Consider the following 25,841-nt stretch of genomic DNA (forward strand, 5'->3'; position numbering starts at 1 on the left):
CTTTGACTCTTAAGGGCAAATTTCCTATTCCTATCTTTGATCAACTTATGGATGAATTAGCTGGGGCTAGTTGGTTTACTACATTAGATCTCATTTCTGGATATCATCAAGTTAGGTTAAATCCTGGAGAGGACCTTTCAAACTCACCATGGGCAGTTTGCATTCTTGGTCATGGCCTTTGGTCTCTTTGGTGCTCCTAGTACTTTTCAAGGAGCCATGAACAGTACTTTGGCACCTTTGCTTAGGAGGTGCGTCATTGTATTCTTTGATGATATCTTGATTTACAGTAAAACTTCTGAGGAGCATGTGCTTCACTTGAAGGAGGTCTTGACACTCTTGCAGAAGGATCATTGGCATGTGAAGCTGTCTAAGTGTAAATTTGCCCAGAGGGAAATTTCTTACTTGGGTCATGTGATCAGTCAAGCTGGTGTCTCTACTGATATGGCAAAGGTAGAAGCTATTGTGAACTGGCTTGTCCCTACTTCTGTCAAGGAGGAATGTTAGTGCAGTTAGTGCGGTGGCAATAGACGGATAGGTGAAGCCGGCAACAGCTGGACGGGCAATAGAGCAAGGTCGCGATGTTGGGCCAAGAAGGGGAGACAGGCCCAGGAAGGCAAGTTCGCGAGTTACTAGCCTAGACTGGGTTTAGGTGTCGGTGGCATGCGTGTGTGGTGTGTGTTAAAAGCAGCGAGAATGAGCGCTGAGGAATCATCTGAAGATTATGTAAAACACTCTGGTGTTCTTCAAGTAGAACCTCTCCGATCTAGACACATCTTCTTCGTTCTTGCTTCTTGCCTAAGTTCCCTGCTTCTCCTTCATTTTCCCCGATATCCTGCTGCTAACATAATGGTCTCTCTCTCTCTCTCCCACTTGTGGCCTGTCCAAAACTCCAAATACAATCGTCGTTGTTATAGTCTACAGTAGTGGAATCTTTTTGGGTTGAAATCTCAACCTTTCGTGTTCAAAGTTTGAAGCATTCTTTGCTGCTGTCTGTCGAAAAATAATTAAGTCAACATCTGGATATTTGATCTGAGAGACTCTCTTTTCTCCATCTTACTGTTTTATAGTATTTCTAAACTGATACCCCTTTTGATAGTGACGAATGAAAAGGGAGACTCTGTGATGCACTGGACTGTATCAAAAACACCCCTAATGGCACGGTGACTCCGTCCTCTGTCTACGTATGATGACCACATGTATGATTTTTTTTTGAAAAGACACATGTATGGTTTTTTTTTTGAAAAGACACATGTATGGGTTGTGATCTGTGTGCAGAGAGGTAGAGAAAGTATGGGTACAATGTTAACAGCGATATAAACGGAAGGTATAGGAAAAAAATTTGATGTAACATGAGGAGCGAGCCCCTACTGATTATAAATAGAAATGAAACAAAGAGTTAAAAAAAAAGCCATAGCTGAAAAGGTAGAAAGGGAAGGATTAAAGAAAAACAAACAAAGGAAAAGAAGAGAAAAGAAAAGACAACGGAAAACTTGCAATTACAGAAAATTAAGCCAAGCATCCATGGGCTGCCATCTAGATTCAGATTTTCTGTGTTGGAGTAACCCAAACTCATGGAGAAAGGTCTCTTTGCATTTTATAATGCTGGGATCTTCTTCATTAAATATCCAGTCGTTTCTTGTTGTCCAGATACTTCACATGAGTAGGATTATGATTTCCATGGAGAAGGGTTATGCTAGGCTTTGTTTGATGTTCTTGATAATTCTCAAAATTGATCTTGTGGGTGTAAAACTGATCCCTATTGAGTTCCAGCATGCTCTTGCAAAGTTACATCTAAAAAAGAGGTGTGCGGTTGTTTCCCTTCTTTGTAGGATGCATAACTCGCAGGAGTATGAATCCAAATTCATATTCTTTCTTCTTAGTAGGTCCCTCATGCTTATTCTGTCTTTGAAGAGAAGCCATTATGTTTTGCTTGACATTTAGATTTCCAGATCCATCCATATGCCGGGTGTACAATCCTTTGACCCATAAGCTTCTTATATGCCTTTGATGTGAAGAACTCCCCATTTCCCTAGATGTATGACCACTGATCCTGTTCTGCTCCAGGCCGAATGTTTTCAATGTTGTATTGCAATTGACTCAATTGTGCATAATCTTGTGATGTTAAAGGTAAGTGAAAGTTCTGTATAAATTGCGGCTTGCTTAGTGCACTTTTGATGGTGATATCTTTGTCCATGGCAAAGGATAGCAGTTCAGGGTATTCTTGTGATGGTATTTGACCATTCCATAGATCATTCCATAGTAGGGTTGTCCTCCCATCCGCCACCATTGCAGCTGCTATCCTTCCAATAGCTTCACTATATCCTTCCATCAGAAGGAGCCTTTGTTCTGTTGTCCCGACAACTTGCCATTCTCATAATAATTATCCCAAACTAGCTTAACCCACGGTACGTCTGAATTGTTGCAGAATTTATGAAGGAATTTTAGCAGCAGGGCTTCATTGTGTGTACCAATGTTTACCACCCCTAAACCCCCTTGTTTCTTTGATACATATACCATTGGCCAAGCTACTTTTCCAGGCTTCTTAAAGTTTAAATCTTCCCCTCTCCAGAGACAGTGCTTTCTGAACCGATCTAACTGTTTTATGACACCCTTGTGTAGCTTTAGCGTTGCAGCATAGAACATCACTGACGAGGAGAAAACTGTGTTCACCATCTCTAATTTTCCTCCTTGGCTCAAAAACATTGAAGTAGACCCTAACCTTTTCTCAATCTTTTGGATTAGAGGCAGGAAATGTTCTATGTTGGGTTTGATTGTTCCAAGAGGCAGACGCAGATAGGTGAATGGCAAAGAGCCCATTTGGCATTGAAAGGTGTTAGCTAGGCTCTGAAGTTTGGAATCTGAAATATTTAAAGGGACCATGACCGACTTGTTGTAGTTCACTCTGGGTCCTGTTGATGTAGCGAAGTTATTAAGCAGAGCCTTGAGATGTAGAAGTTGACATTGGCAGGCTTCCATGATGAGCAAAGTATCATCTACATATTGGAAAATTGGAAAGTCTTCACCTGCATTCCTAGGTAAAGGTAGGTTCAGGTTTCCTATATTCTTCTCTCTGTTGACAATTGTTTGCAGGAGGTCTACTACCAGTACAAACAAAAGGGGAGATAAAGGGTTCCCTTGTCTAACCCCTCTTTTGCAATGGAATATTTTTCCTGGCACCCCATTGAGAAGTACTGATGAAGTTCCTGACTGCAGGATATCCCTTATCCATTAAATCCATCTGTTTCCAAAGCCCTTGTGCTTCATAATTTCCAATATTGCCTGATGCTTAATTTTATCAAAAGCTTTCTCAAAATCTAGTTTTAGGATGACCATTTCTTTTTTGAACGATTTGCATAAGTGTAGATACTCAAAAACCCATACTAGGCAGTCATGTATTGTCCTGAACTTGATGAAGCCATACTAGTTTTTGTGAATAAGTCTCATGATTACCCGCTGCAATCTTTGTGCTAGGATTTTGGTGATGAGTTTTATGGTGGAATCGAGGAGGAAGATGGGCCTATAATCTCCTACAAACATAGGATATTCTTTTTTGGGCACCAATGTGATGTAACATGAATTTATGCTCTGTAAGCACATGTTGCCTTCAAATAAATCTTCACATAATTTGTAGAAGTCTTGTGCGAGAAGATTCCAACTTTTTTAATGAACTCTCCATCGAATCCATCAGGTTCTGGGGACTTATCATTTGGTAGATCAGCAACTATACTATCAATTTCTTCTTTTGTGAATGGTTCCTGCAGCCAATCTAAGTTTCCATCTTGTTGCAGGATGGTGCTAAGGTCGAAGTACATGTGACTGAATTCAGACCTTCCCATCTTATCTTTATATTCATTCCATAATAAGGATACCTTGGCTTCATGATAAAAAAAAACTTGGCCATTGCTATCTGTAATTGAGGAGATCAAGTTTTTCCTATGTCTTATGGAGGTATTTGCATGGAAGAATCTGGTACACTCATCACCCAGTTTAACCCAATTAACTTTCCCTCTTTGCTTCCAATACACTTTCTGCTGATGTAGTAGCTTTTGAAGATGTTCCCCCAATATGCTTCTGAAGTTCCATTCCTGGAGGGATAAATCTCTACTCTCTTCTATCAAGTCTAAGAACTGCAAGATATTTTTGGTGTTTTGTATTGTTTTGGCTAGATTTGGAAGCTGTTTTTTTCCAAATATTGAAGACTCTTCGTAGATTTTTGAACTTGGCCGTGATTACTTTTGCAGAATCTATGAGATTGGTGGGGATGCTCCAGCCGTGTTGTAGGACTTGAGGGAAGCTGTCATGGTTGAGCTTTTGGGACATTCGTTGAGACCGTAATGGAGCATGGTGTGTGATCTGAGTTATGTCTAGGGAGACCCGTAGCAAACGAATTCGGAAAGGCCGTGGTCCAAGCATTGGAGGTGAAGAACCAATCCAGTCGCTGGAGAAGGGGATTAGCTTGCTTATTTGTCCAGGTGAATCTGCAACCTCTTAAAGGTAGTTCTACTAACCTTAGGCTGCTTATGACATTATTGAAGGCCAGCATTTCTGTGATGTTACCCCCAGACTTGTTTCTGTTTGCAGGCTGCCTGATAAGGTTAAAGTCCCCCACTATAAGCCATTTATCATCATCTGGTATTGTCATAGTTTTGAACCATTGCAAAAAATCACGCTTTTCTTCAGGGGTACATGGTGTATATACATTAGTTAGGTACCATTCTTGACCTGTTAGTTTGCAACTAAATTGTGCCATCTATGCATACTGGTTTTGGAGAACTTCGTTCACAGAGAACTTGAAGCTATTCCAGACAATAATGGATCTTCCCGAAGCTCCTATCGAGGGTAAGAACATGAATTCATTCATAGCAGGTGGACAAAATTGTTTAACATACACTGCATCAAAGAACTCCCTCTTAGTTTCTTGGAGGCACAGAATGTCGCAATTCGATTCAAGAAGTTTTGTTTTGATGGTGTCCCATTTCCCCTCCGAATTTATGCCTCTGATGTTCCAAGATAAGATAACCCAAGTCCTTTTGATATTTGTGTGATTCATTGAGAAAGAAAAAATAGAGCCCCGGGACTACTTGGGGGTAATAAAAGCCCGAAATAAATCACAATCCCAAGTCCAGTTGAGGATAGCAAAAGATCCAGAGAAACCACACCCCCATAGCTTGTCGAACTTCTTAAGAAGAACACTAATGCAACTGATAGTGTCATGATAATAAGAAGCTTGGAGCAGTTCACACAAAAGGTAATAAAACATATCCACCACCTACTCATATTGTTCATCATTAAAACTGATAACAAAATAATGCAGACAAGCTTGATAGTCTCTTCAGTTCTTGGTCTCCTTCATGGGTTTCCGAGGTTCCTCCTCCATCATCTTGTTCTTCCCCTTCGCCCTCTTAGAGGAAATGGCCTTCTTGGTGGAGTTACCATTCCCAATTGTTTGCTGGTCGGGCTTCTTAGAGGATAGAGCTTCTTCAGAGATACTTCCCTAACTGACCTTGCATCCTTCTTCTCCATTAGATTTGAGGATTGTGGTTGACAAGGTTGGAGGCATTGCCACACAAGCAAGACAGTTCCTGCTAGCACAAGAGGTGTGTTTAAAACCTTCATTTCGACTCCTTATTCTTGGGCTTCTTCTGGCTTGAGTTTCAACTATTGGGGACACATTCTTGCTCTTTTTCTTGCTTGGTTCAGAGGAATCAATCTGCTCATTGGAGGTACTTCCCTGGAGTTCAAGCTTCTGTTGACAGATCATTTCCAATTCTTGTGGACACTGTGTGGGTAAAGCATAGGAAAGACATTCAGGATTCTCTGCACACGACAATAGCAAATCCCAGACTTGCGAGGCTAGAAAGTTCTTGGCCCAATCAAAATGAGTTGGTGATAGCAGCATTTTGGTGAAGAAGGGGGCCCAATCGAATAGAATATTGGCTACCTATTGAGGGTATCCCACTGGGGAGAAATGCTTGGCCCACAGCCTGATCACATCTGGGTTATGATATTTGGCACCTTTGTTGGAAGTTTTAGCCCAACCTGGATTAGCCCACGTGCTTGAACCCCTATTAGTGATAGCCACATTGATCTGGATATTTAAGTTATCCATGTCCTGTTGGTCATTGTTTAACTGCTCCTGGATAGGGAAGAGGAATTCTAGCAGAAAGTTTTCCCCCTCTATGGTTGCATCTCCTTGGCCTGCTCCCATAGGGTTACCTTACCGATTCTGTTGATCTTGAGGATCTTGCTAGCCCACATGAATCTAGTTGTCCTATGGTACTATTTCATTTTCAATGTTTAAAGGAGGGTTTTCATTGTTCAGGGGTTGAACTGCCTGCAATGCTAGCACAATCTGCTAGCCATTTGGTGCCTGAAACTGATTGTGTTCTTCTGACTACTGTTGCTCCTGGCCACTATTCTTATCAGGACCCTACACGCTCTCATCTCCCATGCTAGGAGAGGATGGTAGGGGTGCTGACAAACTGAGCTGAAGGTCTAAATCCACTTGCCCTTCCTCCTGTTGCTCTTACTCAGGTCCTTCTTCTTGATCATCTGGAATCAGCAATAATTGGTCAAGGTCCATTGGATCCTCATTGAGATCAGGAAGGTGGTCATTCTGCAGAGGATTATTATTTTGCTGTGGGTTGTTAATCTGCTCCTCCTCCTAATGCTGGCCATTGTTGGGTTGGATCTGGGCATTAATGTTGCCAAAACCAGGGTAGATGAAATTATCATCAAAACCCGGTGGTGGGATGTCCTCATCCTGCAGTTGTCCACCCAAAAGTGTCTACTGCATAATCTCCACTTGCACAGTTGTTGACACACCCTCAAAATCATCCCCCTCTGAGAGCACTAAGTAATGAGGTACGTCTTCCAGGTTTGTTACCCGAGCTTTAACTACCACCCTTGCCATAACACCATCTTTCTGCCAGCAGATTAGTCTTCTAAATGACTTAAATAGTGTCTCTGATGTCCTCTATGTTACGACTGTCTATGGGGTATCCAATAAGCAACAGCCAACATTCTCTGTTGAAAAGGACCCTTCTTACATTAGGACCTCTATTGTGATTGACAAAGGATAGACTTAATCCCTGCCACTAGTGGGGGCTATGCTGGACCAACGCGTCCCTATCAGTTGCCCAATTAAGACGGACAAAAGCTTGTGTGCGGTGAAAAGGACAGCGCTAAATCTCCTGGATTCTAAGTTCATACTCTTCTTCTACTAGACCAAAAACTGTTGCCTGCACATCAGCGAAGGGGACCTCATCTGGGGGAAAGTTGGTGACAGTGACGATCGCGAGGTCCTCGTTGGCCGGAACAGTTCTTGGGAAGATGACCCTTGCGAACTTTGGCCTTCCCTAAACCAACACCCTTGAGAATCCAGGAAGCATGAGGGGAGCCGGGTCGATGTTCAGGAATGCCATGGCCGCCTTAGTGCGGGCTTCTTTGTTGTCGTCGCCGTTAACAGTGGCGTTTGGGTTTTCTTGGGAGAGAGTGTGAGTGGAGTGGCTAGAGAGGAAGGGGGTGAATGAAGCCGAAGGGTCGGCGTCTTCTCGAGTGGTATTAACTGCCCGTGCCAACTCAGAGAGGGAAGGATAGAAGGGCGTTCCAAATTGATTTGGCCCAAGAGAGGTCTTTGGGCCCAACCGAAACCAATTGCTAGTATCCGACTTTAGCTAGGCGGTTGGCTCAATGCAAGAGGAGAAATTACTGGTGGGAGGGGTCGTAAAAGACTGCACAAAGTGTTGGAGGGCGAGAAAAGGTAAACAGTTTTTACTCCTGTGACCTCTTTGATTACCGAGCCCACAATTGTAACAAGCGTGCTCCGGGTGGTTGGCAGGTGCACAGTGATCCTAGCGAGCAGTAGGTTTAGGCTTAGATATAGGTAGCTTCCACTGCGGACCAGAAAATCTGGGAGCCAGAGATCTCCGTTGACAATCTTCAAACTGACCAGGCTGCTGGTTGCCCAGTCGTTTGAAAACAGAACCACTGGGAGATGAAAGCCTAGAGAAGACTGACCTGCGAACTGTGGAAGGAAGATGATAAGCCTTATTGTTAACGGTAGGATCAGATTCCAATCTGGTAGAACTAGCCCCTGTGAATTGATTATTGTGCTTAAGGTTTACTCCCTGAACAGACCCAGATGAGTGGCATTAGCCCCTATCAGCGGTGGAGGAGCTGATTTCAGAACATCTGCAAAGGATCTAGAGTTTTTGACCAACTTATCCGTCATCAGATGGTACTTTGTTGCACCAGAAGAATTGCCATAGGAGGAGACCACCTCCCTATTCTTTCTAGGATGGACAACTTGCCATTTGAAGGAGGGACCTGAATCCTGCTTGGCAAGAAGAGATGCGGCTTTCCACCAAGCACTGAGTGCAGGCAAGTGCTAACTGTTTCACATGAAACGATTTCGACTAAAAGATACCAGCAGGTGAAAACCTGATCCTGCTGGCTTCCCATCCACATTTATGTGAAAACCCCAATTATCCAACAAATTCTGGCTGAACTCTCTGCCCAACTGGTAGTTGAGCATCGAAAGATCCATAGAAAAGGAAGATTAAGCGAGCAAGGGCAGAAGAAGGACAAACCACAGCATGGAAACCCGAGCAACCTCAATACTTCACCAATTTTGAGGCACCAGGTAGGAGAACTAGGTAATCACTGCCATCTTCAGAAGAACCACCAGAACGGGGCCAAAACTGAGGCTCGGAGGGTTGGTGGTGCGAAGAGAAGTTCTGGGGCACGGGTGAGGGTGGCCGGCGGGGCCGGAGTGGCCACCACTGGGAGGCTGTGGACGCCGGGACCGGGGTGGTCACCAGCAGGGAGGGGGGGAGCTCTCGCTCAGCTCTCACTCCTATCGTCGTTCCGAATTGGAAACCTTAAGGTACATGAAAATTAAGCTATAGTCATTTTTAGGTCCAGGTAAAATGTATTTGCAGGGATGGATGTAAGATAGAAATAGCGTGTTTGCAGGAGAGATCTCAAGCTTCACCGTACGCTCATGCCTATGCACAAACACAAAGTAATAGATAAACATAAGACATAGGTGGAGCTTTTCTTTCTTATTCCCTAATCATATTTCTATTACAAAATGAAGTGCTTGTCTTGTATATATAGACCCCTGTGTGGAGTATAAGTTTTTAGTATGAGCTCACATGTATATGGACTGGACGAAAGTCCGCCTAATTCCATATTTCTCCCGGTCTAAATCGGGCAAGACTTGTATGGAGAATCGTGCTTTTTACTACAATAAAATAAAATAAAAGAATAGTAAGGGAAAGGATTATATTATATTACCGGAACTATCAACCAAAACTCAAATTGATTCTTAAAGTACCAAAGCAGCCATTTTAGTCATTCAACTTTCTCACGCTGCTCAATTTTATCCTTTGTCCTAGGTGTCGCGGCGAGGTTAGGCTAACAGGTAGGTGGTCACAATAGACATGGATTTCTCATTGCTTGCAGGTCAGATTTCTTACTACCCCTCTAATATAGAATAGCTGAAGGTTTAGGATGTGTCCAGTTAATTATTTTTCTTAGCATAAGCAATTGCAAACGATTTAATAGCTTAAATATAGGTATGTACATTCACTATACAAAACTCTACTGACGATGCATAACAAATACAGTTTTGTTTAGTATACAATCGTATTTACACATGTATATGTTTCAGAGGAAATAGAGGACATTCAGATGCTCTTTTCCACTGTCACCAATAATAATGAAATCGATTTTAGAACATGTTTACTTTTATTCGGTGAGTAGTTTAAAGTAGCAACAATTTCATTGCAAAAGAAATTAACAATAGTTGTAATTAATCTATGCTGCTGTAGTCTATCCTCCACAATCCAAACTTAGTTTAGTTTGTGCCTTTTATTGTGTCATTACCTGCAGGAAAGAAGTTGCTTTTATCACTGCTAGTTGTGGCGGCCATCCTGACCTTGGAGCATGGTGCTGATGGGGCTGACACCGGCAGCCTGGTCTTGCCCGGCTGCCAAGACAAGTGCGGCAACATCAGCGTTCCCTACCCTTTCGGCCGGCTTCGAGCAAGGCTGCTTCCGGGAACCCTTCCGTGTCTACTGCCAAGACCAAGTGGTGTCTCTCCAGCAAGGCAAGAGGCTCATGGTTTTGGAATTTAATCTGTCCCAGGGCGAGATCCGCATTCAGAAGCGAATAGCAAATAGTTGCGATGACAGCTCCCTAACGGCCGGCTTTCAGTGGATGGTGATGGATGGTGGCATGGTAGCCAACGACATTCCTTATTTCTCGGTTTCCACTGTCAAGAACAAATTCACTGCAATCGGGTGTGCTACCACTGCAGTCATCCAGGACTGGAAGCAGAATAACAATTACACCAGCGGATGTGTATCATTCTGTAATGAGGACAGTATCGAAAATAGCACAGCATGCAATGGCATGGGATGTTGTCAGACTTCTATTCCAGGTAATCTTAGGTCTTACCAGCCATCATTCTTAAGAATAGGCGGTGTGGATTACTCTGCAGTCCGAAAGTTCAGCCCATGCAGCTATGCTTTTGTTGTCGAGCAGAATTGGTTCAAATTCAATGCCTCCTATGCCAAATCTAGAGAGTATGGAGAAATGTATGGAGTTCACGGTCGTGGGGTCCCGTTGGTGCTCGATTGGGGCGTAGGTAATCAAACTTGCGATGAAGCAAAAGTGAACAAATCATCATATGCATGCGCCGCCACGAACAGCGAATGCATGCCCGCACGCAATGGCCTAGGGTATCTCTGCCATTGTTCTTCAGGTTATGATGGCAATCCTTATCTAGACAGTGGCTGCCAAGGTCAGCATGCATCTCCAAATACCAAATTTACATCTCTCAACTTGAAAGTTACAAATTTCAATCACTTCTTTTTTATTCCCCTATCTTGTTTCATGGGCAGATATCAAAGAGTGCGACAATCCATCATTGTATCCTTGCAAAGGTGGCCACTGTCGTAACACAAATGGAAGCTACACTTGTTCATGCCCATCAGGAACTCAGAGCAAAGATCCAAAGAACATACCCTGCACTGCAACCATAGGTATATTTTGCACATTCGTTTTTTCTATGTTGTGCATAAGTTGTGTATGGAATAATAAACTTTTCATGGGGAAGGCGCATGCAAAGTCTTGCAACGGCTTTGCAGATAAAGAAAGTGCAATTTAAATAGATATGCACAATCCAATGTACATTTAAACTTTTAATAATATTGTTTAGGTATGCCGTGCGAGAAACAAAAAAGGCATCCATCACTAGTGATGCTTTTTATTTAACTATACTGGTTTTTTGTTTAGAACATGCTGTCCCAGCCCTGAAAGAAAGCTATGTAGGACAAAAGGCCCCTGAACATGGTTGACAGGCTGACCTTTTCCAAATGAATATATAACCTGTGATCCCTCATGCACTTACGTACACAGACTGCATCTTAATATATTTGGCGATCACTGCTACTGTGAGGACGTTGGTGATGTTGCATGGACCCATTGGCAGTTCAATGTACATTTCATATAAGCTCATGAATTCGAAAAGAAAACTCAAACCAACAGTTCAACAATTAGAGAGGAGGGAACAAGCAATCATAGTCTTTCCATGCTAATCTACATTAACCGGTAACCACCGTCAACAGCTATAGAGGGAGCTAGCCTGGAAATGATGACAATATTGGTTTCTATTTTGTTAGACAGACAGGAACATGTCTTCCAACTCTAAAAATTAAATAAATGAAGACATAAATTAGAGTTGCAGTTTATTATTTTGTTTAAATGTTTTCTGTATGCTTACCTGAATTTTTGTTATTGGCAAGTGGTAGTGAAAATATCCATAAACTTTCAGGTTTAACCATCGGCCATTGGAGTTGGTAGCGCAGCAGGCTTTATAAGTTCTGTTACTTTTGGAGTTGGTAGCGCAGCAGGCTTTATAAGTTCTGTTACTTTTGCAATATTCCTTACCAAAATGTTCAAGCGTAGGAGGACAAGAAAACAAAAGTTTTTCGATCTGAATCGTGGGCAACTAGTGAAACAATTGGTATCCCAAAGGGCAGATATTGGAGAAAGGATGATCATAACATTGGATGAACTTGAAAAGGCAACAAACAACTTTACAAGGTTGAGGATTGCAGCCGAAATTGCTAGTGCACTTATCCTATCTTCACTCATCAGTTTCAATCCCAATAATTCATAGAGATATCAAGCCCAGCAACATACTTCTTGACGATAATCTCACATCCAAGGTATCAGACTTTGGAGCTTCAAGGTACATCCCGATTGAGAAATCATGGCTAACAACAATGGTCTGCCTGCATTTTCCCTGTCATGCCAATTCATTCTCAAATACTGTGACAATGAATTAATGTGGTTACCAATGTTACAAGTGACATGAAAAAGAAAAGAAACAAAGAATCGAAATCATATTTGACGTTTAAAAAATCAAAAGAAGATACTGAATCAAATTTGAAAGTATTCCAGTTTCAACTACTGAACCAACACCTGCTGACCTGCATCTCAATCTTCAGAGGCAGGCATCGATGCAACCGAGCTGAAGACAGAATCTGCACCTTCGTTTGGAGCATCAATGATGAGACCCTGTACAGTCTGTCAGACTGTCGCCACTCACGAAACCATCATGAACTCCTCAGATGTTGGAGCATCCTGGCGTGCGGATCGGCTGATCGCTACGCGATGCCGCGCGCTACCGCCCGGACAGGTAGGAGAGCGCGAACGAATCGCTCATGCTCACCACCGACGACGCCGTCCCGGCCGATCCCGGCGGCAGCGCGGGCAGCCCGAACGGGCCACCGCCGCCGCCGCGGTGCGCGTGCGCGGCGGGGTCGAGCGCGAGTAGGTTGACGATGATCATGTCCGACGGCGGCGGCGGCTCCACGGAAGCTCCTCCCCTGGCCTCCAGCATCTCCACGACGCGCGCCATCGCCGGCCGCGCGCCGGCCTTCTCCTGCGTGCACCACAGCGCCACGTGCGCGAGCCGCCGCACCGCCGCCTCGTCCACCGACGACGGCACGAGCTGCCGGTCCAGCACCTCCATCACGCGCCCCTCCCGGACCTTGTCGGCGACGAGCTTCGGGAAGTAGGACCACCGCCGGGACCCCCCCGGGCCGGGCTCCGCCTGCAGGTTCCGCCGCCCGCCGAGCATCTCCATCAGCACCATCCCGTAGCTGTACACGTCGGACTTCTCCGTCACGCCGGCGCCCAGCAGCCACTCCGGCGCCAGGTACCCCGTCGTGCCGCGCACCGTCGTCACCACCCGGCTCTGCTCCTTCCCCATCAGCGCCGACAGCCCGAAGTCGGAGAGCATCCCCCGGAGGCGGTCGTCGAGGAGGATGTTCTCCGGCTTCACGTCCAGGTGCACCACCTTGGCGCGGCAGTCGTGGTGCAGGTACGCCAGCGCCTTCGCCACGTCGACGGCGACCTGGTACCGCTGCAGCCACGTCAGGCACCGCCCGCCGCCGCCGCCACCGTGCTGCGGGAAGATCCACTTGTCGAGGGACCCGTTCTCCATGAACTCGTAGACGAGGAAGCGCGGGCCGTTCCGGACGAGGCAGAAGCCGAGGAGGCGGACGAGGCTCACGTGCTGCACGCTGCCGATCGCCGACACCTCCGACCGGAACTCCTTGTCCACGTGCGGCGACCCGTCGATCCGCTTCACCGCCACGGCCGTGCCGTCGTCGAGGATACCCTTGAACACCGTCCCCGACGAGCCCCGCCCGATCACGCACTGGAAGTCGTCCGTCGCCGCCGCCAGCGCCTCCAGCGAGAACCGGCTGGGCAGCCCGGCGACCTTGCGGAAGAAGCTGTACTCCACGCGCACCGACACCTCCGCGCCGCCGCCGTCCATCGCCGGCCGCCGCGCCATGCGCTCGGCCCGCCCCTGGTGGCACAGCAGCGCCGCTACGGTGCCCGCCAGCACGGCCGACAGGATGACCGCCGTCGAGAGGTAGAAGGGCCGAGACAGGCGGAAGCAGAGGAACAGGGAGAGCTCGAGGGCCGCCAGCACGACGGCCGCCACGCCGGCGAGGATCTTGGCCGTCTTGCCCTCCATCGATCACGCCAACGCCATCACTTCACCGCCCGGCGGCGGCGACGCCGCTCAGCTTCACCAGTTCACCACTCGCTCTGACTTGGCGTTCTTGCACTTCGTCGTCGCTATCCGAGCTAGTTTTGACGCGATGCTTGGTAAATATACACATGGGAGATGAGAGAGATGACATGCAACTCTTTTGACGAATTTAACGACAGCGATGTCTCAACCAATCCTTGAGGTTTGGTTCTTAACAGTGGCTGTGTCGCAATATTCTGACTTGATCAGAGAAAGGATACGGTAGGTAGGGGGAGAACTGGAGAACGGTTCAGATGAACAAATGGATCAAATGGCAATGCAGTGCAGATGGTATCCCTGTCATGTCGAATTCAACATAAATTTCATGTGCAGTGAAGAAACCATCACTTGAATGGTCAAACTGAGGAAAGAGCACACTGATTCAACGGCTCGGGTGACATCAGTGTGTAGTGGATTTGTGTGGTGTCGGTGTCTCGGTGTCTGTACTTTGGCCAAATCCAAAGTTGAATGTTTCGTCCATAACGGTTCAGCATTTAAGCAACATCAGTGATTCAGCCACGTTGGCATTTGGAAACTATAGGAGAAACAATGTTATCTTGACTGTTTCGTTGAAGCCTCTGCTTATCTGATAAATTCTCAGAGACAGCAACTGCAATTTCAGCAGACCAAGGTGTGAGCAGTATTCACTATTCAGACAACAAATCTTCCATCAGCGGATTTGTAAAGGCGAACGGGGAACATAGAATCAACCAGACAAATATGCTTTTTTTTATCTTGATTCAGCACAACATCTGATTGAATAGCAAAAGTACATTGTTGCGTAACGAATTCCATTATTTGTATAGCCGAGTTTCTTAAGTGATTACTCCAGCTTCCAAGCTATGGGATAATCAGGTTGACATGGTCTACTGAACTCTATAAGGCCCAAAGGCTGAAGTTTTCCACAGCTTCACAACACTGCGACAAAAACTGTATCAGGCACCCATTTATTGCCATGTCCTACAGAACCTTACTGATGGTGGTCGTCGTCATCATCATGTCCATCAGGTGATCCTCCTTCTCCAATCACATTAAGCTGCAGAGATAAAGATGGAAGCTTGTAACTCAGCAAACGTTTGCTCTTGGAATGCAAGGACCTTATCAGGAAACCAACGTACCGTGAAATATTGAGTACAGACCGGGCATTCATGTGGCTTGCCTCTCTCCAACCAAAACCACACCACATCATGCTCATCTTCTGCAGAAGGTCAATAACAATTGCAGTATAGGCCAATTAGATAACTGAAGGGTTCATGAATGTTTCTAAATAATTCATTTTTTATCTAGATAAGATACAGGTGAGGATTTGAATTCTGGAACCCTCTTGGTTGAAACTTGAAAGACTCAAGGGATATTTAGCATCAGCAGTAGTGTACCTCCTTCACCGCCAGGACAACCAACAATCCTTTTGTTGTAGTATGACTGAATCACAGCAGGAGCTTCCTATTCAAGGAACAACATAGACAGATATCAGTTTAGCTGAACACTTAAACCACACAAGAATCAAACAAATCTAACTAAAAAATTATGCAAATGACACATGTAAGCAAAACCACAATTCATATAGCACACTACCAAGTGATTCACTGAATTCCCAACTGATGTCAGTCAAAAGACAAAGTCATGACAATAATAAACACAAAGAAGAATCAGTCATACAAAGACCATCTATGCAGCGCGTTACAGAAATTCAGGATAGCCTACGTTAGAGTCTAAGAAATACAAAAGACAGTCATCTAAGAAACAGCAGATTCCACTTCAAGAACAGAGTGACTTCTATTGAGTCTTCCATAACGAACAGGAAAGCGTCATGGATTGTTGAACTAGAGCTCTTCACTACAGTCTACAGCAATGCTTATTTGGACAGGGAACACACTGAAGAAACATATGTAACCTTGAGCCATAGAGTTTTTCAAATGAAACTACAGTTGCATGATAAAGTCTTAAATTGAATTCTGAAACAACACCAGAAAGATAAACAGCAGTAAACAGAACAAGAATCACAAGATAATCCAATCAAATAGCAAAATCAAGATGCCTGTAGGTATTGAAATTCAATAGGTGTTCCATAATTGGTGCTTAGAAATTAGTATGCTAAAGAAAACCTGAAAAGTAGATTTAACATGCTAATACAATTGATCTACTAAAGTTAGAGCAAATTCAAAATGATAAAAGCTTCCTTTTTTGAAAATGCATTTGATGAAAGTGTGTGAGCCAACACTATTATATGCCGCAAAGAATGACCACAAGCTACAAACTTATATAGGCCCAGAAAGTCCAAACAGAACTGGATAGTTTAAACTTAAGAACAATTCATTGGTCTCATAATTATTGCCATAAATCTTCCACAACTCAAGAAAAAAACACCCAATGGTGGAGATCAAATCCATCTACATATGTGAGTTGTGACACATTGCCCTGAATAAAGTAAAGAAGACCAGTGATTGGTCAGCTCTTATCCCAACATCTGAAAATATACTCTGTATCTTCACCTATTCCACGGAATATGTTCAAACAAGCATCTCATCTCACGCGGACAAACAAATTAATCTAAACGAACACATATCACATCCGCAACCGCAAGTCAGATGATTGCACATTGACATTTCAACACATATTCACAAGTCACAACCCCATCCAAAGCAACCGATTCAGTGGTCCCAGTTGCTCACGCATCAAAGGGAATGTAGAAGAAGGTATTAGACGGAAAGCCCTCACCTTGGTGCCAAAGGGACCGACGGGGGCGTCCATGTCGAATCTCTTCTTTCCCTGTACAGAAAAAAAAAACAAATCCAACAAAATTTAATATTTTTTACCAACATATGACCTGTAATAAGAAATGAAGCGGCTGCAACCGGGCAAAGCGGCCGTGCGGGGAGACCTGGAGCTCGGCCTCGATCTCCTCGCGCTCGAGCCCCGTAGCGATCGGCATCACGTCCTCAACCCTAGTCCTCGTCCGGGCCGCATCTGAAGAAAAACGCAGCCTTGCCATCAAATCGGGGCTACGGCCTGAGCTTGTGAGAAACGGGAAGGGTCGTTACCGAGAGTGGAGAAGACAAGGGGCGCCGGAGTACGGCGGAGACCAGGCACGGTGGCAGCGGAGACCGCCGGGGATCGGGGGAGCAGGGCGGAGCGGTGGTGGCGGAGGAGGAGGGAGGTGGCGCGCTTCCACATGGCGGCCGGTGAAGGCAGCGGCGGCACGAGCGGACGGTGGAGAGAAGATGGAGAGGGTGCCTACAAAACAAGAAAAGGCTCCTGCCAATTTAGGATATTTAATTATTTGCCGTTGAGAAACCACTTTTAAAATGACACCGGCATATTTGCCGCCAGAGACGTTTTACTAACAAAATTGCCAATTTTGCTGACATGTCAAGCCACGTCCTCACGCCAGGATGGATTAAGCATGACAAATGACCATAATACCCCTGCATTTCTTCTCCAAGCATGGGTGCTTTTCCTCTCTTCCTCCCTCTCTATCTTTGACCGGTGGGACCCACCCTCTTCTTCCACCTCAAGGTGAAGCTCAACAAGACCAGGAGCACGTGCAGTGATGACCTCCAATGGCAGGTCCCAGGCGCCGGAGCATCGCAATATCTTGGCAGGCGCGGAGGGCCCCTGAAGGTGTGGCCCCAGGCTTCCTCGTTGCCGGCCCCAGCCCTATCGACGTACCTGGAGCTGCCACCGCCGCACCCCGCCGACGCGGCCGCCCGCCCAAGCCGCGGGACCTACACACGCCGCCCAAGATCCCACACCCGCGCGCTCGCCCGCGCACGACCCCCCGCTCCGTGACGAGGGTGAAGGCACTCTTCGCGACCCACTCTCTGTCTCGTCGGCGCCGCCGTCCCGAAACTACTTGATCTCCGCCGCAAACCCGCCTCCTGCACTAGCACTACCTGGCTGACCCACCGGCCCACTGGCAATCTCCATGAAGGCGTCGATCAAGTTCCGCAACGACGACCGGCCGCTGATGCAGGCCAAGGTCCCGATCGGCGTGCTCGGGCTACCGTTCCAGTCGGGGCTCACAGCAGGGGCAACCCGCGGGAGCTCCGCTTAAAGTGGGGTGTGTGCTGTCCCTATTGGGCTGGGCCCTTCCCCATAAGCCCTCATCGTCGGGGCATAAGCGCCCTTCTTCGACCGCTCCACGGCCTTCGCGTCGAGCCCATCGCTCCGCCTCTCGTACTGCCCCAACAAACCTGGCCTCCCCTTCGCGCTCACCGTCCGCGCGGGGCTCGGCCTGCTCGGCTCCCTAGCGCACGAGCCCTTCGCACTCACCGCCGAGTTCAACCTCCTCTCCCCCAACCTTTCCACGCCGGCCTTCTTCCTCCAGCTTCAGCCCCACCTCGGCGACTTCTCGCTTTCCCACACGTTCCGCTCCCCTGCCGCCGCCGCCTCCCCGACGCCCCGTAAGGTCAGGGAGGCGGCTCCCGACGGTGACGGCCTCGGCCACGAGTGAGAGTTCGTGTACAAGTTATCGTTCTCGTTCACCGGGAGCGGGCTCGCGGCGGACGTGGCAGCAGCGGGGACGAAGAAGAGGGTGACGAGGGGTATTATGATCATTTGCCATGCTCAATCCACCTTGGCGCGTGGACGTGGCTTGACACGTCAGCAAAAATGGCAAATATGTTAGTAAAACTTCTCTCTGGTGGCAAATACGTAGGTGTCATTCTAAAAGTGGTTTCTTAAGGAGTGTCATTTCTAAGGATGGCAAATAATTAAGTATCCCACCAACTTGGGTGTTTGACTGTTTTCGGCCTATAGACCGGTATACGGGCCCGACGCCCCGACTTGGGTTGGTTGTAAAATTTTACAAATTGAAACAAAGTAACTAATTTGAACTACTCGAAAACAGCAATTATATGCACTCACTTTGCACTATTGTTAAATCTAAGAATTGTTTTTTTTGACAAAATATAGCAATTGATGACTGGGCTTGAAAATGACTAAAACATTCTACAAACAAGTGGGCTGATGTCGATGCTGAGGTTTCGTGCTTAACTCAAAATAACACCATAGGATGGCATATGGTTCTTGCCAAAGACGGTGAATCCACCAAATTGTGATGTTTGTAAGCATTAAATTACTTGATTAATATATGCCCCCTTTTTAAAAAGAAATACCATGGGATTTGAAAAAAGCATTTGTTTATTGCATACATTGTCAAAATTGCTATCATGCTGTACCAACTACTTTCATACGAATAGCAATTATGCATTTTTTACACTAATGAAATTCAAATAAGATACAAGAAAAATTGAAGCAAATAACTTTTTTCCCTTTTTTCTAAGGATGGGACATAATAAGTACCAAACATTATGAAATGAGCTTATAGTTTTTTTTTACCGAAGTCAGCCCTAAACTATTTTTTTTATTTTTATTTCAGACCAAAGTACCATCCAACAAGCATGAGTACGACTCTCTATCAGAGCGAATTAACAAATGAGCTTATAGTATTACCTAGTAAAAGAAAAAAAGAAACTCAATAGGTAACTCTATCTACATTGTAACGCTCTAGATTTCTGAATGGAAACAATCACATGAATTGATCCAAACTTAAAGTTCATCCGAAGTACAACTGAATTTCAACTGGCCGGTTGAGCGTGAGCTTCCAAATTTAGTAACACATCAACCAGAGCACGAAAAACAGAGAAGATCCAAGGGCTGACATTCATCCAAACCACCCTTTAAAAGACACACCTCCATAAACCCTAGCAATCAAGCATCTTTCCTCTCAAAACTCGCGAAAACCCCCTGTCGGCTACCCCCCACACCCGCCTCCACCCATGGCGTCCCTCCCTAACGGCGCCGCCGCCGCCGCCGCCGGTTCCTCCGGCGCGCGCCCGGTGGACAAGGAGGTGGACTTCGCCAACTACTTCTGCACCTACGGCTACCTCTACCACCAGAAGGAGATGCTCTGCGACCGCGTCCGCATGGACGCCTACCACTCCTCCGTCTTCCGCAACGCTCCCCACTTCCAGGGCAAGGTGAGGAATCCCTGAATCCCCTTAAAAAATCGTTTTTTTCCAGCAATTTGGGTGTCTGATTTGATGAATTTGGCGGATCTGTCAGGTAGTCCTTGACGTGGGTACCGGGAGCGGCATCCTTGCCATCTGGAGCGCGCAGGCCGGGGCCAGGAAGGTGTACGCCGTCGAGGCGACTAACATGGCGGAGCATGCGCGCGAGCTCGCGCGCGCCAACGGCGTCGCGGACATTGTCGAGGTGATACAGGGCACCGTGGAAGACATTGAGCTGCCGGAGAAAGGTGTGCCTTAATTTCTTGATTCTTCTTCTTACTGCTGTTCCTGAATCCTAAGTCGATGGTAAAATTAAGTAATCTATGTCCCAATTGGAAAGGCATTCCAACTATATGACTATATGAGCTACATGCTTTTTTTATTATATCAGGTGAAAATTTCTAATTTACACGAAATCTGGAAGTTACGATGTGTCGAGTGTTGACTATGTTTCTGTATGTTGTTTGGAACTGCAGTTGATGTCATTATATCAGAGTGGATGGGCTACTTTCTTTTGAGAGAATCCATGTTCGATTCCGTCATTTGCGCGCGTGACCGCTGGTTGAAGCCAGATGGTGTAATGTAAGTGTATGCTGCAAGTTACGTTAACAAACACTATCAAAGTTCTTCTTAGATAGAAAACAAATCCCCTTTTCAATCTTTTGTTCCTGCACACAGAATGCACATTTACTTTGTGTAAGATCATTCTTTTTGCAGGTATCCTAGTCATGCTAGGATGTGGCTAGCACCCATAAGAACTGGTTTGGGTGACAAAAAGTTGGAAGACTTGGATATTGCTATGGAAGACTGGAGTCTATTTGTTCAGGACACTCAAGCTTATTATGGAGTCAATATGAATGCTTTGACAAAGGCATATCGTGCAGAACATGAAAAATACTATCTGAAGGTATGTTATCTTCGTTTCTCTTCTCATGCTGCAGTCATGGAATTTAAAATTCAGGGATTTTCTTAGCTTGTGAACACCTTATATCTTTTCATAGCAAATTAATGTGTCTCCTTTTAAGTAAGTATAACAAATGTGTTGCCACGCCCTTCTGAGTAATTGGAAGAATCAATATCCTTTTCACTTATTTTGAAATACTTGTAGTTATACAAGCCTATATTATTTTCTCCATTGAAATTTGAGCCCTGTTATTTTAATTTAGCCTTTTCATCCTATGAAGCATGCCCTAGGTGTTTATCCTAAATCTGGGTATCCTAAAAGCTCTTGCTAAGAAATCAGCATGCAAAGAGCAGCGAATGACTAAGCCTGTATGTTTCATGGGCCTTTCCCGCTCACTTAATGTTCACATGATTGTATCCTTCTGCAGTCTTCGATATGGAACAATCTCCATCCAAACCAAGTTATTGGCCAACCTGCAGTTATTAAGGAAATTGATTGCTTAACAGCCACTGTTGATGAGATTCGAGAAGTTAGAGCACAAGTTACGTTGCCAATCAGCCTGGATGGAACTAGATTATCAGCACTGGCTGGATGGTTTGATGTTCATTTTCGAGTATGTGAGACTTAATTGCAGCCCACTTCATCTTATGACAATGTTACGACTTATGCAAGGTGCTCATTATGTTTTATGATAATTTTCAGGGTAGTGCGCAAAACCCTGCTGTGGAGGAAGTTGAGTTAAACACTGCTCCAGTTGAGCATGGGGGAACTCATTGGGGCCAGCAGGTTGGTTTCCTGGAACCATTGTTCTTTGGTAATTCCTAAAATATGTTACGAGATATAGCTTATAGTTACAAATTGTTCAATCCTATTTTCTACTTCAACTTGTAAATGTTGACCCATAACGTAAAAAAATTGTGTGCACTTAAGGAAAATATGTCTGTTTTCTTCTTTGAATTTTTAGTATAGGCAGGAGCAGGGAGCAAACCTTCTCTTGACTCCTGCAAAAAGAAGTCAAGATGTTATGGATGCTCTTATGAAGAAAGAAACTTGTTTTAAGATACATATTTATTTCACCGAAATCAGTATATTATGGGTGCTCTTATTTGAAGTGATAACTTTTGCAAAACAACACTCTTTTTCAATTGATTGTGTCATTATTTTAATGCATGCCATTCTTAAATTAGTAGCTGGTCTGGAAAAAAAATCATCAGTTTTCTTTTTTCTTTTCAAGGTATTCTTGCTGACTCCACATCTGAAAGTATCTAAAGGAGACAATGTTAATGTTTCCTTCTCGATGGTTCGCTCAAAGGAAAACCATCGACTTATGGATATGGAGTTCACCTATGAATTGCATGAGTTCTCTGGCAGGAAGCACCCAGCAGTCACAACCAAGATGTACTTGGAGTAGAACAAGGTTCAGTTCACAAAACTATGATTTGCTTATGAATTTCGATTAAATTGGTTTTGTTATTATATCATATGCAAATGCATTGGGTGATAATGAAGATCACTATTCACTATTGTTTGACAAAATGCCACTGATTTATGCTTTGACAGAATGCTGACCTGATTCGTTCGATGAAAGATGGGACACCGATAACCATGTGTCCTGCTGTCGCGGTCGCTGAACCTTTAAACCCTTGCTCAGAAGCTGAGCAACTGTAATCCTTAGTATGATGTGTGGTATTATACATAGCATGGGCTTTAAGGTCACCGTGTGCTATACCCATGATTTGTACAATGAGACCATTAGGCATGATTTAGTGCCAGAGATTTTGTTGTATTGGTAATATCTTATTGTTTGATTATTCGAGTAGTGGGAGCCATTGCTTCTCAATGTTGATGTATTGGCCGGTGTTGATCCACATTATTACGGTATTTATACTCTTTGGTGGAGCTCCTGGGAAATACTGTAGCAGCTGTTTTGCACTGTAGCGAGAAGCAGTTGCGCAAATTTACTGTAGAAAAGCTGCTGGATTATATCATTAAATTTCTGGAATCTGCTGCCAACATTTGCTCAATTCATCTGTTCTTTTCAGTGTCTGCCCCCTCAAATTTGCCATTCCATTTGATTCAGATTGGAATTGGTGCATGCGAAAGTAACCTTATTGACTAATACAAGGCACCTCAGTGTAGCACCGGCATTTTAGTATTTACATCCAAAATACATTACAGCGTAGCGTATCGTCTTGTAAATGCTTTACGGGGTCACCTAATCACCAGAATAGCACAGGCATTTTAGTATTTATATCCACAATATATTACAGCGTAGCGTCCTGTAGATGCTTTGCGGGGTGTAACACCCTAATTTTCAACTTTTGCAAATTAATAAAATTTGTTAGAATTTGCTAGAATTTAATGGTGTGAGTTTAAGGATTTAAGAATTTTCTAGGTTTTATTTAATTTCCTAGGCATTCAAATATTTTTCTGAAATTTAATTAATGAATCATAGGAATTTATTGTTCCATTCATGCTGGTGCATTGATTTTGCTTGTTTGAATTCAAATTTATATTTGAATTCATTTGTTTGATCCTTTTTAAACAATAGGAAAATATTTCTCTTTCTCTCTTTTGGTCCGTTTCTCCTTTCGGCCGGGCTCCGCAGCAGTAGCACCGCGGGAGCCATCCCAGCAGTGCCTCCTCCACGCCGACTCGTGTCCCACAGCCCAGCACAGAGCCGGCCCGCTCCTTCACCCGTCTCGCTAACACGTGGGGCCTAGCCGTCATCCCTCGGCCTATAAAACCAAGCCGCCGCACCCCCCAACCTCACCAAACTGTAGCGCCCTCACCTCGCACCCAGCATCGCCGCCGCCCGAGCTCAAACCCGCCGCCATCGATCTCTGCTCTCACCGCCTTGCCGTCGACAAGAGCACCGCCCGGAGGTTCGCGTCGTGGTAAGGAACCCGCCGGAGGTCCTCTCGTGCGCTCCCGTGCCCTTTACCACATTCCCAAGCTCGTTGGAGCTGCTGGCCCACCGCCGAGTCGCCTCTCCGAGCTTCACGTCGCCGTCACCGCTCTAGCTGCCGCTCCAAAGACCTAGATCAGTTCGCTGTGCACCCAGCTTCGTCCCGAGCCAGCCCCATCGAAAACCGTGAGCCGCCGCTCAAGCTACGCTCGATTCTGGCGAGGTCCCCTGCGCGCCGCCGTTTAGCCGCTTCCATCCCGGCCGTCCGCAGCCGTCCGATCGAGAGCCGACGGCCACGATCAGATCCGACCCGGGTCAATACCGGTCAACCCCGCCGCCGCTCTGTACTTTTTGCTAAAGAAACCCTGAATTTTACAGTTTTTGCACTTGAGGCCCTGCACAGTTAAAAAGTAATTAGATTTAGATCCTTTTACTTCTGTTTAGGCCCCTCCTCTTTTATAAAATCCCACCCACAATCCTGGATCTATTCTTTTACGCTTTAGACCTTCTGTTTATATGTTTAATTAGATTTTAGCCCTCGATTTCTTTAAGTTTAGTCCCTGGAAGTTTAGTTTTCCCTCACTTAAACCCCTAAACCTTGTTTAGCTCATATCTTTAGTGTTTTAAAATCCGTTTAAAGCATTTCTTGCACCTATGAGTTCGTGCTGATGCGTAGATTTGTTGTATGATTTTGTTTTGCTCTGTTGCTACTGTTTGATGTAATGTTTTCTTTTTTAGTTCTTTGTTTGCTTGTATGTACTTGTTTCCTGCGTATTTGCTGCGCATAGAAGGATCGCAGTTCGAGGGATTCGAATAGCAAGGCTTTGAGCAGTAAGAGCCAGTTCAAAAAGGCAAGCCGTGCCCTTGATCACAATTTGATCCTATGCAACCTTTACTTTTATGTTCAATACACATATGTTATATGTTATGCACTTTAAGTATATAAACATGATTGGTCCTATTTAAGGTGTACCTAGTTTTATCCCTACGCCTTGATCAACCTAGATTTACTTTAATGTTGGGTAGTGTCGGTGCGGAATCTGGCCGACTAGTAAATATATTAGTTTTGTCGTGCGTTAGATCGGATGTGTCCTAGCACTCAATGACACAGGATGTATACTGGTTCGTGTACCGGGCCCTACGTCCAGTTCGGGTCGGTCGGTCGACTATATTCCTGAGCCCAGGTGCTCGAAATTTGTAGTGGGGTTACAAACGAGTGAGAAATGAGAAGGGGATGTTTGAGACCCGGTCGTGCTATGGCCCAAGTGGGAGAGAGTGATAGGGGCTCAAATGTGCGCTATATGTTCGAGAGTGCGTTCGTCTATGTTTCTCGTATGTCAGAAGGTTTCTGATGATGTATTGCCTATCTTAGATGTGGAGGGCCCATCCCCTTTTATAGTGCAAGGGGACGGCCTTACAAGTCAGAGAGAGAGAAAGAGTGTGTGCGGGTGCCGTCTAGTCTTGTCGATGCCCACGTCGTCGGGTATCATACCGCCGTCCTCCGTCGCTATTCATCTCGTCAGTCCACTCCATTGTAGCGGGTAGGTTGCAGCGGCACTGTGCGGGGCGTGCGCAGGGCGTGGTGTGGTACGGTCCTTTGTACGGTGGTTGACCTGGGCGCTTTCCCTTATTCGCTCCACCTACTCCCCGGGCCCTAACCGAGCGGGCGTCCCCGGTCAGTTGTCCCGGTCGGTCCCGACCGTGTCGGTCAGGGGGAGCGGTGTGCGTTGGTACGACACATCCCCAGTTGGGGGGACTCGGTCGGAGTCGGACTGTGGTCCCGGCGCCATCCAAGCCTTCCGATCGGGGCGCCGACCCGGCCTTCCGGTCGGAGGCGCCGGTCGGTGGCCGGATCTTGGTCTCAGCCTAGCATTGCGTAGCTGGGCCGGCCCTAGGCGC

General features: G+C 45.7%; 3 protein-coding genes and 1 pseudogene across 4 annotated transcripts; 2 read left to right on the forward strand and 2 right to left on the reverse strand.

The window, feature by feature from the left end:
• The first annotated feature begins 216 nt into the window (after window positions 1–216).
• LOC140222478 (wall-associated receptor kinase 2-like) lies at window positions 217–12,190 on the forward strand (annotated as a pseudogene).
• LOC117851340 (probable receptor-like protein kinase At5g20050) lies at window positions 12,054–14,691 on the reverse strand. 2 transcript variants are annotated; one of them, XM_034733136.2, is made up of 2 exons: window positions 12,504–14,691; window positions 12,054–12,316 (listed from the first exon to the last, which is right to left on the reverse strand). In XM_034733136.2, exon 1 carries the CDS (start codon window positions 14,060–14,062, stop codon window positions 12,698–12,700), a length of 1,365 nt encoding a protein of 454 aa, XP_034589027.1. In that variant the 5' UTR covers window positions 14,063–14,691; the 3' UTR covers window positions 12,054–12,316; window positions 12,504–12,697. The 2 variants fall into 2 exon arrangements, with proteins under 2 accessions (XP_034589027.1, XP_034589029.1); XM_034733138.2 differs by having other exon boundaries at window positions 12,054–12,342.
• A 129-nt stretch (window positions 14,692–14,820) lies between these two features.
• On the reverse strand, window positions 14,821–17,372 carry LOC117851341 (putative cytochrome c oxidase subunit 5b-like). Its single transcript, XM_034733139.2, has 6 exons — window positions 17,161–17,372; window positions 17,001–17,086; window positions 16,838–16,888; window positions 15,496–15,562; window positions 15,238–15,317; window positions 14,821–15,155 (listed from the first exon to the last, which is right to left on the reverse strand). Exons 1-6 carry the CDS (start codon window positions 17,291–17,293, stop codon window positions 15,090–15,092), a joined length of 483 nt encoding a protein of 160 aa, XP_034589030.1. The 5' UTR covers window positions 17,294–17,372; the 3' UTR covers window positions 14,821–15,089.
• A 2,451-nt stretch (window positions 17,373–19,823) lies between these two features.
• On the forward strand, window positions 19,824–22,933 carry LOC117851276 (protein arginine N-methyltransferase PRMT10). The gene is made up of 8 exons (XM_034733063.2): window positions 19,824–20,100; window positions 20,186–20,378; window positions 20,607–20,712; window positions 20,848–21,037; window positions 21,462–21,647; window positions 21,737–21,820; window positions 22,269–22,451; window positions 22,595–22,933. Exons 1-7 carry the CDS (start codon window positions 19,900–19,902, stop codon window positions 22,443–22,445), a joined length of 1,137 nt encoding a protein of 378 aa, XP_034588954.1. The 5' UTR covers window positions 19,824–19,899; the 3' UTR covers window positions 22,446–22,451; window positions 22,595–22,933.
• The last annotated feature ends 2,908 nt before the right edge of the window (window positions 22,934–25,841 follow it).

Source organism: Setaria viridis, chromosome 4 (assembly GCF_005286985.2).
Source record: "Setaria viridis chromosome 4, Setaria_viridis_v4.0, whole genome shotgun sequence".
Lineage (NCBI taxonomy): Eukaryota > Viridiplantae > Streptophyta > Magnoliopsida > Poales > Poaceae > Setaria > Setaria viridis.